This window comes from Macaca fascicularis, chromosome 14 (genome assembly GCF_037993035.2).
Source record: "Macaca fascicularis isolate 582-1 chromosome 14, T2T-MFA8v1.1".
NCBI lineage: Eukaryota > Metazoa > Chordata > Mammalia > Primates > Cercopithecidae > Macaca > Macaca fascicularis.
Genome location: NC_088388.1, coordinates 5,497,677 through 5,507,972, shown reverse-complemented (window position 1 = coordinate 5,507,972; position 10,296 = coordinate 5,497,677). Strand labels below are relative to the sequence as shown.

Genomic DNA, 10,296 nt, shown 5'->3' with positions numbered 1-10,296 from the left:
TTTTTAATAGGGTTGTTCCTAAGCAAAAAGAAAAAAGCTAGCAGCATCACTCTACCTGACTTTGAACTATACTACCAGGCTACAGTGACCAAAACAGCATGGTACAGGTACAAAAACAGACACACAGACCAATGGAACAGAATAGAGAACCCAGAAATAAGACCACACACCTACAATTAAATAATCTTCAACAAACCTGACAAAAACAAGCAACGGGGAAAGGATTCCCTCTTCAATAAATGGTGCTGGGATAACTGGCTAGCCATATGCAGAAGATTAAAACTGGACCCCTTCCTTACACCATATACAAAAATTAACTCAAGAGGGATTAAATACTTAAATGGAAAACTCCAAAGTATAAAAACCATGAAAGACAACCTAGGCAAGCCTTTCAGGACACAGGCATGGGCAAAGATTTCATGATAAAGATGCCAAAAGCAATTGCAACAAAAGCAGAAATTGACAAATGGGATCTGCTTAAACTGAAGAGCTTCTGCACAGCAAAAGAAACTATCAACAGAGTAAACAGACACCCTAGAGAATGGGAGAAAATTTTTGCAAACTATGTATCCAACCAAGGTCTAATACCCAGAATCTATACAGAAATTAAACGAGACTACAGCCTTTCTAAGGTGACAGGAGCTTTTCCTTGTGGCACACACTTGGTGACAACAGGGCACCTCCCGGTAACTCAGTCTGACTTTGAGAGCCCTGGAGCATCATGGGATTCTCATGCCCATTGTCCTTTTGCTGGGGTCCTGTTCTGAGGCCCACTCCTGCTCACTCTCGCAAAAATCATTTTGTGTGCACATGGCAGGCCTCAAACGCGTCTCCCTGTCCTTGTCCCCACCGCTTGGTTTCTTGTTTTATTTAGAAATCAAGAGAGAATCTAGGCTTGGGAAATGGCAGAGATTTCTCCAAGCTTAGCCCAATTCTTTTATCTTTTTTTTTTTTGTTTTTTAATTTAATACCATTAGGTCATCTTCTTTAAAAAAAAATTTTCTGGGAAAATCTTTATTTTGTGTATTTCTCAAGCATCTTGACATTCCGTCTCAGAGTAATGGCCCAATCACTTCCTTCCAGCTCCCCTTCAAATTCCCTGTCGGCTTTATCTCTTGCAAATGTCTCCGTGCTGCAAAGCAAACTCCCCCTGCCCGGGCCCTCCACCCCCATCTCTGGGGACAAAGAAAGGGCCCCATACTCTCACTGAGGCCTGGGCAGACCAGATACATCATCACAGCCTAAGACGAGGAGGAGGCCCGGGAGCCTTCAAAGGTGCCCGCTCCAGAGTCGGCACAAACCTCTGCCTATTAACTCTTTCAAAGAGCGTTTGTGGGCTGTGAAAGCCGTCTGGGTTCATTGATAAAAAAAAAAGATATTGTCTTTCGGGCTGCTGAATATATTAATGAGTTGTCACGGCGGACAGTTAGGATTTGCAAAGGGCGACAGTTACCGTTCACCTACTTGTTGCCTTAACATTTAAAATCATGTCCAAATGAAGACAGAGGTTTCAGGCACCTCTGCCAGCACACACTACATTTGAGCCGCCGGCAGGGATGTTACTCTTCCTAAAACCCCAAAGAGTTAAGCTGAAATGGTTAATATCCCTGTCTCTGCCCCCCTCCTCCTGTATTCTAATGTATGAACCCGCTCATTCAGATGTGAGTGGGCCTTGGGACAGCTCGCTTTCCCTACGCGATTGTGTATGGTCCCTGCTGAAATGTTCCTAAAAACATGATTTTGTAAATGCTTATGCTCCACTAGACATCCCGCACATCTAAGTACGTGTAGCCCAGCGTCCCGAGTGGGGTTCACTTTGTCTCTTCACACCCAGAGACTCTCAGCCCGAGGTGAGGAAAAGGAAGGGGGGTTATTAAGAATTCTGACAAGGTAGGCTGAATAAATTGTGTTTTCTTTGTGAGCCTTAATCCGGTGTTGTATTGGCTTCTTGGACATGGCTAATTTATTTGGAATTTCATTCTGTTCCTGACAGCGTCCTTGACTAGCTGTTTGATCACCCCGAGCAAAGTTACATACCAGCTTTCAGCCGTTGGGAGGGCAGCGGCGTCCTTTCTCTCAAGTACCTTCTCCTGGGTCGGGTTTTATGCCTGCAGCAGGGCGTTTCAAACGGCTGGGGCCATCCCTTGTTAGGGAGAGAAACCGCCCGGGCAGGGGTCTCCCTCAATGAGGAAGCCCTCCACTTCCCCCACTCGTCCCACTGTTCGTGATTTTAATCTTCTTTTGTGGCGCAGGAAGAAAGAAAATTAATTTTCGCCTGTCTGTGTGTAGGGAGCATTTCAGTGGAAACCCGGTTTGAAATGCATGTTCTGTTGATTTCGGCAGCCTGCGCCGGCTGGGTTTTGAGATGCAGCATTCTCAGGGGAAGAGGTGATGGGCTGCAGACCTTTATGGGGTGGGAACTCAGGCTCCCCGTGGGCCCTGGACGGGGTCCCCATGGCCTGTGCTCCGTCTTGGCAGAAGTAAGAGTTGATGATGTTAATGCTCTCCCAACTCACCCATCTCTGCCATGGTTCTTTTTTTTGGGGGTGGGGTGGCGAGGGGGCGGTTAAAGCAAGCATATTTTGCTCTTGCAAAAAGAAACAAAGAAAAAAAAATAGCGATTTTCAACAGGACCCTGACATGTCTGAGAATGTCTCACTATCAACAAGGCTGTAGGTGGTGGTTTTACAGTTTTGGTGGAATCTGGTCTAAGGAAAACACGTGCTTCCTTTAATTTGGCTTCCCGGCTCTGATGCACGCGGCCATCCTTGCTAAGAGCCTTCTGGGTGCCTGGAACTGTGCTGAGTCCTGGGAGATTTGGTGAGAGCTCAAGTTCTAGAAACACGTGGAAGAGTTCAGAGGATGCTGGTGCTATGAAAATAACAAAACCAACCAACCCACTGAAGCCCTGGGGGATGTGCCTGGCGGCCCCTGGGGGATGTGCCTGGCGGCCCCTGGGCGATGTGCCTGGCGGCCCCTGGGGGATGTGCCTGGCGGCCCCTGGGGGATGTGCCTGGCGGCCCCTGGGCGATGTGCCTGGCGGTCCCTGGGGGATGTGCCTGGCGGTCCCTGGGGGAGAGCATTCAAGGTTCTTCCTGGGGCCTACATTCGAGTCAGCCAAGTCCAGCTCATCTCTATGACATTTGGGCAGGGATTTCCCCTGCAAAGCCCTCTTATCCCCATCCTTGCTTGCAGAAGATGGGGAGGGATTATTATCCCCTCACCTTTTTTTTTTTTTTTTTTTTTTTTTTGAGGTAGGGTCTTGTCCTGTTGCCCAGGCTGGAGTACAGTGGCTCGATCATGGCTCACTGCAACCTCTGCCTCTCAAGTTCAAGCGATCCTCCCGCCTCAGCCTCCTAGCTAGCTGGGACTGCAGGTGTGCACCACCATATCTGGCTAATTTTTTTTTTTTTCTGTAGAGATGGAGTTTTGTCATGTTGCCCAGGTTGGCCTCGAACTCCTGAAACTTCTCACATCGGCCTCCCATAGTGCTGGGACTATTTTCCCCTTTTACTGAGGGGAGGAAACTGAGGCCCAGTGATGCTTCAGTGGAGACCAGCTTGCCTGGGGCTCACAGAAAGCTGCTCATGAGGTTCTTGGGGGCTCTGTCCAAGGCTGTCACCTGGACTGAGGGCTGGTCCTGGGCGGGGACCAGGCTTTCGGGGCGAGAACTTGTACCTCCTCGTTGCTTCCACCCCAGGCCTTCCCCACGGAGCTCACCTGTGGAGAGGTTTCCTCTGCCAAGCATTTTGTCAGGAAACAGTGAGTGAGGGTGCGTCACTCACTGCTGTATCAATGTTGAATATTTGGGTGCAGGAAGATGGCTTGGCTGTTGGAGGTCCCAATGGCAACTTGCATCCCCAGATCCATCCTCAGAGGCCCGGGGCTGGGAGCATCCCTGGATCCATCCTCAGAGGCCCGGGGCTGGGAGTATCCCCGGATCCATCTTCAGAGACCCGGGGCTGGGAGCATCCCCGGATCCATCTTCAGAGACCCGGGGCTGGGAGCATCCCTGATCCATCCTCAGAGGCTCGGGGCTGGGAGCCGCCACCGCCCAGCTCCATGCATTCCCATTGGCGGGGTCTGGGTCTGCGCTGACGGGGAGCTCCTCTCGCTTATCCTGGATTATATTCACAGGCGGCTAACTCAGGGGGTGGTGTGATGGGGAGACACAGGAAGGAGGAGCAGGGAGGGCAAGATGAAGTGGGGCAGGCTGGGAAGGGGGTGACTTCAGGCACAGCCACACGTCCCTGGGATTTTCAGGGGGAGCTCTGAGGGCTCAGAGTGGCCTGTAGTTTGTCCTGCCCCAAAGCAGGGAACCCAGGCTATGTCCTGCCCAGGTCAGCCTTAGGTTAAGGGCTGCCTGGGGGAGGGAGCTTCCTGGGCCTTCGGGTCTCTGTGCATTGGGGTGGCTCCCGTGGCCCAGGATGCCCTGGAGAAGGGTCCTGCTGGAAGCGAAAGTGCAGGGCAGCAGGCGGTGAGCCACAGGAGCTGGTGGAGGCTCCGAGCACAGGTCGCAGCCCCAACCACAGCACTGCTGATGGTGAGACTGCTGACGGTGAGGGGACGTGGGGAGTTTCCCCTGAGAATGGGAGGTCTCACAGTCCCCACGCTGCAATGCTGTCGGTGCACTGTGTCTGTGGCTTGCTCATGGTCACTCGCTTTTTCTCTGTGGCCCCGGCCACTTTATCCAGCAAGCAACCCCCTCTCGGGAGAAGCTGAGCCTGGACACCACCGGGAGGAGGCCACTCCCTTCCTCTCTCGAAGGGCACGCTGTCCTCGTCCTTGCTGATTCCCAGAGGCCCAGGGACGTCTGAGGGGGAGGGGCCAGGCCTCCTTGACCCCTGTGTGTGGACACCACGTGACTGGGGCGTGGCTGACTCTCTGTGTCGATTGGGTGCTTGGCAAACACAGAGTTTTGTCCAAGGCCACCTTGGTCCCCACCTGTCCAGGTTGGGAGGTGCCCTGCCTGGTGTGAGCGCCTCTGGCCTGAGCAGACGCCCCCGGCTCCCCCAGGACATGTCACCTGGAGAGGTGACCCTCTCAGGTAAGGGACATGCCCGCTGGCAGCAGCCTCTGCACCCTCCCTGCGTGCACAGCTGCTCCTGTCTGGGGACCTGCACCCCATGTGCTGATGGGCTTCCCCAGGAAGTCAGCAGGACTTTCCCTGGCCTTCTGGAAGGCCCCATCACAAATGCACTGTTGATGACTCACTCTGTGATGGGGTCCAGAGAGCTAAGTCCCCACCTATGTTTGAAGTGATCTTCAAACCTCTGTGCATGTGAAACAAGCCTAGAGCTAAATGTTCCCTAAGTGAGTGGCCTCCGACAGCAGCGCTGGGCAGCCCAGTGGGTGCAGGGCACACCACGGATCGAGGAAGGGCCGGGCACACTTCCCAGACGGCCTCTGCCAGTCCAGGCAGGGGCTCCAGGGTGGCAGCAGGAAGGCAGCTTAGGCAGTGCCCGGCTGAAGGTGAGGTAGCATCGCGCTCCACACTCCGTTTGAACGCGTGGTCCCGTTGGAATCTTCTGGAAAGACTTGGCAGGGAGGACACTCATTGTGTAGACTGGGAAGAAACTGAAGAGCTGGCTTCTGGCGACCAGCAATGGGCCCCAGAGCCCTGTGGCCAGGAAGGCCCCCGTTGCTGTTCTCTGTAGCTCAGGCTGGACATTTCCTGGTGAGAACTGGCTGAACTCCCCAGGATCCAGCCACCAGAGACCTCTGTTCCTCACGCTCAGCCCCGCAGCTCCAACGGGGGCCCCTTTGCTTCATGGGATGTAGGCTTAGAGTTAGAGGGGGCAGTGCTGGCAGTCTATCTCTCACCCACAGAAACTCGGCTGTGAGAGGCCAGAGCTGGACTTGGGGGGCAGAGCCTATAGAGGTCAATGTGTCCTTATTGTGTGTGCACACGTGTGAGTCCGTGTGCACACAAGTGTATACATGTGTATGCGTGTGTGTGCGTGTGACAGAGAAGGCTGGGCAAACACTGTTATTTCAGAAAAGATGTGGAGGCCTTTCTGAAGGCATCCACTGAGAGGAAGGGGCCAGGATCTCTGTGCCCAGGTGCTGGGCTTGGCCTCTGAGAAACACTCTCTCCCCCAGTCCTTCAAAGCAGGAGGTATTTGCTTCACTTTTTAATGCAGGATCTGCAGCTCTGAGAGGTTGCACAACTTGCCCGAGGTCACTCAGCTAGTAGAAGGCGGGACTGGCGTCAGGCCCAGGGCGACTGTGAGGATGTCAGGGACCCTGCAGGCCTGTGCGCTCCAGCTTAGGGCTACAGGTCCCATCTAAGGCTTCTTGGTGGGGAGTGGTGGGGATGAACTGGAGGGAGGTGCTGCTGGAGGTCCACCGGTCCCCTTCCTGGGGGTGAAGCCAGTTTCCGGGGTGAAGCCAGTTTCCGGGCTGACCCCCTTGCTATTAGAGGCCCTAGCGCGGTCCTTGTGCTGCTGAGCTGTGTTTGGGGCCGCCTGTGGGCTGGGGCCGCCGTCCTCATCTTCTCCCCCTCTCCTTGGTTTTTCATCCACAGGCTGCGTCCTCCTTCCCTGCGGTGGCCCCAGCCTCCCAGCCAAGCTTCCCGACCCCCGCCCCATCCCCGGCCTGCTGCTGCGGAGACTGTGGGCCGGCGCTGGACGGCGCGGCCTCCAGAAGTGATAGCTAATTGGGGAGAGAAAGGGCCCAATTGTCTGGCGGGGCCGGAAGAGCCGCGTGGGCTGCTGAAAGCGCCGGGAGGAGGTGGCCGCTTCGCCCAGCAGCTGCCGCCGGGGATGTTTGCAGATTACGTCAGCGCTGGCGAGCAGGGGGCGCAGGGACAGCGAGGGGGGCCGGCTCCCGGCGGCCTCCCGCCCCCCAGGCCCCTGGACAATGCTGTCATTGTCAGCACAGAGAGTGGTTAATTCTGGATGAATGGTACACGGGCCTCTTGACCAAGGAGGCTGCTCGCCGTCCCCAGTCTGTCCTCTCACATGCCAGGGAGGCCCTGGGCTGGAGTCTGGCGGGCAGGTCTGGCCTGCTTGGTGGCACCGGAGAGAACAGGGCGGTCCCTTGGGGGCGCCGGCTGCAGAGGCCTCAGGCTGGACGGAGCTTCCTGACCCCGGTCTGCACGGCGGCCACTTGGCAGTGCTGGGCTTGGGCGGCAGGGCCCCACTGTATCGGGGTTGGAGGGCAGAGGCTGCTGCTGCCCTGTGGTGCCGACCTCAGGCATGACCTCCTGGCCAGGTGGCAGCTCGGGCCCTGACCCGCTCCTGGCCCTGCTGGTGGTGATCCTACTAGCGCGCCTCATCCTGTGGTCCTGCCTTGGGACCTACATCGACTACAGACTGGCCCAGCGGCGGCCCCGGAAACCCAAGCAGGACTAGGCCTCTGCAGGCTGCGGCCTCCGCGCGCCCTGTCTCTAGACTCAGCTGGCCTTTCTGGTGGTGGTGGGAGGCGAGGGGAGCAGGACAGGCACATGACCCCCATGTCCCACCCCCGGGGCGGAGCTCAGAGAGGCCTGAGATGGATCGTGCCTGCGCAGACTGACCAGGGCCGTCCCGTAGAGGCAGTCGGCCATGTGGGGAGACGGAGGGGCCGGCCTTGCAGGTCCATCACCAGGTTCTGGGGTCCCCGGTTGCAGGGAGTGGTCCTGGGGGTGGGTCTTGTTTTAAGACCTTCTCTGCCTCCAATTCCTTATAAATATGCCTGCAGGGAGAGCTGGGTAAGCCAGAGGACTCAGGTGGAGGGACCACAAAGACAAAGGTGACCTAATCACAAGCCGGCTCTGCTACCAAAGGCCACATCCTGTCTCAGCTCACCACCCTCATAACCAGGCTCCTCCTGCCTCCCGAGGGACAAGACAAGTGCAGATGGCTGTCTTGATTTCCCCAGAGCAGACCCCTGGGAAAGGTCTCAAGACGCACTTGTGAGACTGAGTTGACCAGCCAGATGCACTTGACTCTGGTTGAGCCGCTGTACACTCTCTAACGGTCTGAACCTCAGTTAGGACACAGTGATCCCTGCCTGCCCCCCTCAGCAGGACATCATGTGGGGGACGATTTAGAGGACAAGCCAAGGGACCTACCGATGCCCTCTGTTCATCTGTTCCTGCAAGTGTGGGGCTGGGACGTGGCCAGGAAGGCTGACGGGGCAGGGAAGTTGGGTTGAGGCCAAGCATCCAGTGCTCCTGCCCCGCCTCCCTAGCACGTTCGCCGTGATGCCGGTGACCTAACCCACAGCTTGGGGAAGCTCAGTGGTTCTCATCCTGGCCCCATATTCGAGACTCTGGGGGAAATTCGGCAAACACCCACATCCAAGCTCCACACTGTACTTCCTGGGATGGTTCCAGCGGATTCTGGATTGCAGCGAGGGCTGCTGACTATATGTGGAACCGTGAGATGGAAGGGACGACGGGCGGCAGCTCCAGGGAGGAGCATCGAACCAGATATCGTCCCGGGGAGACTGAGCCTGGTGATGTGGCAGCATCTTGCTCCCTGAGAGGTGACGGGTGTGCTAGGGATGCTCGCTCAGGGAACGTGGGCCAAGTCCTCTGAACACGAAGCTTGCACAGGGGGTGATTCTTGTGAATTCTGAAAGGACTTGGGGACATCCAGCAAGAGCAGGAGCTTAGGTGGTGGTTCCAGGGCTGGTGTTGCTGATTGGGGCAAGTGGCCCCCCCCCAGGGTGGGCATGGAGCGGGGCACTGGCTGGGAGCCTCTGCCTTGCTGTATCCTGGCTGAATGGCCCCAAGTGAGGGCCAGAAACACCATTATCACTGTTTCTGCAGCACCTGATACACTCACCTATGCCAAGGAAATCTTTTTTTTTTTGGTTTCTGCAGGACTTGCTGTGCTCAGATCGTTCATTCAAGAGAGCTACAGACATGGGGGTGCTGGTGAGCAGGAGCAGAAACCATCTGGGAGGGGGACCGACTAGAGTTTGAGGTGTCCAGGGGGTGATGTGAAGATGACCTATTGCAGAGGGTTCCTTCTCATTCATACTCTGAAGTCTGCACAGGGGCAGGGGCTACCATGCTCTGTTTCAGTTTGGCCTCTGTTGTATCAACCAGAGGCCAGCAGAACTCTATGGCCACTCCCCCCTGCCACAGACAATTTGCCACCCCCACCAGCCACCAGGACTCTGTCTGAATATTCTCGCCTGATCGTAGGATTGTGGCGAGGAATGTTCTTATTGATCTCTAAGGAAAATATTGTTCACTTTTTAAAAACATGATCTTGTACAATTTTATTATTCTCTTTAAGGAAGAAAAATCACATTGTTGTCATGAGCAGGTACAGACGGAGCTAGGATGGCCAGCTGTTCCGGGTTGCCCAGGGCTGTCTTGGTTTTAAAATGGAAAGTTCTACGTCCTGGGAAACCCCTCAGTCCTGGGCAAACCAGGTCACGCTGGATGGAAAGAGTTAGACGTTCATCCGATGTGCTGATGTCTTGCCAGTTGTAGAGTTTTGTGTAAACCTGTGTGTGGCCTGCGTGTTCATATGGGTGTGTAGGATGGCACCTGCACACATACCTGAGGTCACCTCTTCGTCCAGTGAACCAGAATCCTAGGACTTCTCCTCCTTCTCCTCCTTCTCCTGCTTCCCCTCCTCCTCCTCCTCCTTCTTTCTTCTTCTTCCTCCTCCTCCTCTTCCTCCTCCTCCTCCTCTTCCTTCTTCTTCCTTTCTTTTTTTTTGTTTTTTTGAAATGGAATCTCACTCTGTCACCCAGGCTGGAGTACAGTGGTGCAACCTTGGCTCACTGCAACCTCTGCCTCTGGGGCTTAAATGATTCTCCTGCCTCAGCCTCCCGAGTAGCTGGGATTACAGGTGTGCACCACCATGCCCTGCTGATTTTTGTATTTTTTAGTAGAGATGGGGTTTCACTATATTGCCCAGGCTGGTCTCGAACTCCTGACCTCAAGTGATCCGCCTGCCTTGGCCTCCCAAAATGCTGGGGTTACAGGCATGAGCTACCGTGCCCAGCCTCAGAATCCTGGGACTTCTGCTGGAGCCAGGGGTCAGAACAGACTCCTCTGCTGGGGCTGCCTGGCAGGGAGGACAGAAGCTCCAGGCAGCCCCATGAGAACATATCAACCTGGAAAGATGGTGGAAGGGAAGATTCTGCCAACCTCCTCTGACTCCCTATCTCAGTTACACTGGTTCATAATTTCTTTTCTTTTTCTTAAGCCAGTTTCATTGGTTTCTGTTCCTGGAAAATAGACACAATTCTAATGAGTTCATGTATTCTGCATCCACGTGTCAGCATCTCCAGCCTCGTGATGCAGTGCCTGGCTCAGAGCAGGCACTCAGGCCATGGCGGCTGAAT

General features: G+C 55.2%; 1 protein-coding gene across 1 annotated transcript; it reads left to right on the top strand.

Moving 5' to 3' along the window:
- The first annotated feature begins 7,067 nt into the window (after positions 1 to 7,067).
- SMIM38 (small integral membrane protein 38) lies at positions 7,068 to 7,484 on the top strand. Its single transcript, XM_074012981.1, has one exon. It carries the CDS (start codon positions 7,200 to 7,202, stop codon positions 7,353 to 7,355), a length of 156 nt encoding a protein of 51 aa, XP_073869082.1. The 5' UTR covers positions 7,068 to 7,199; the 3' UTR covers positions 7,356 to 7,484.
- Positions 7,485 to 10,296: the final 2,812 nt, after the last annotated feature.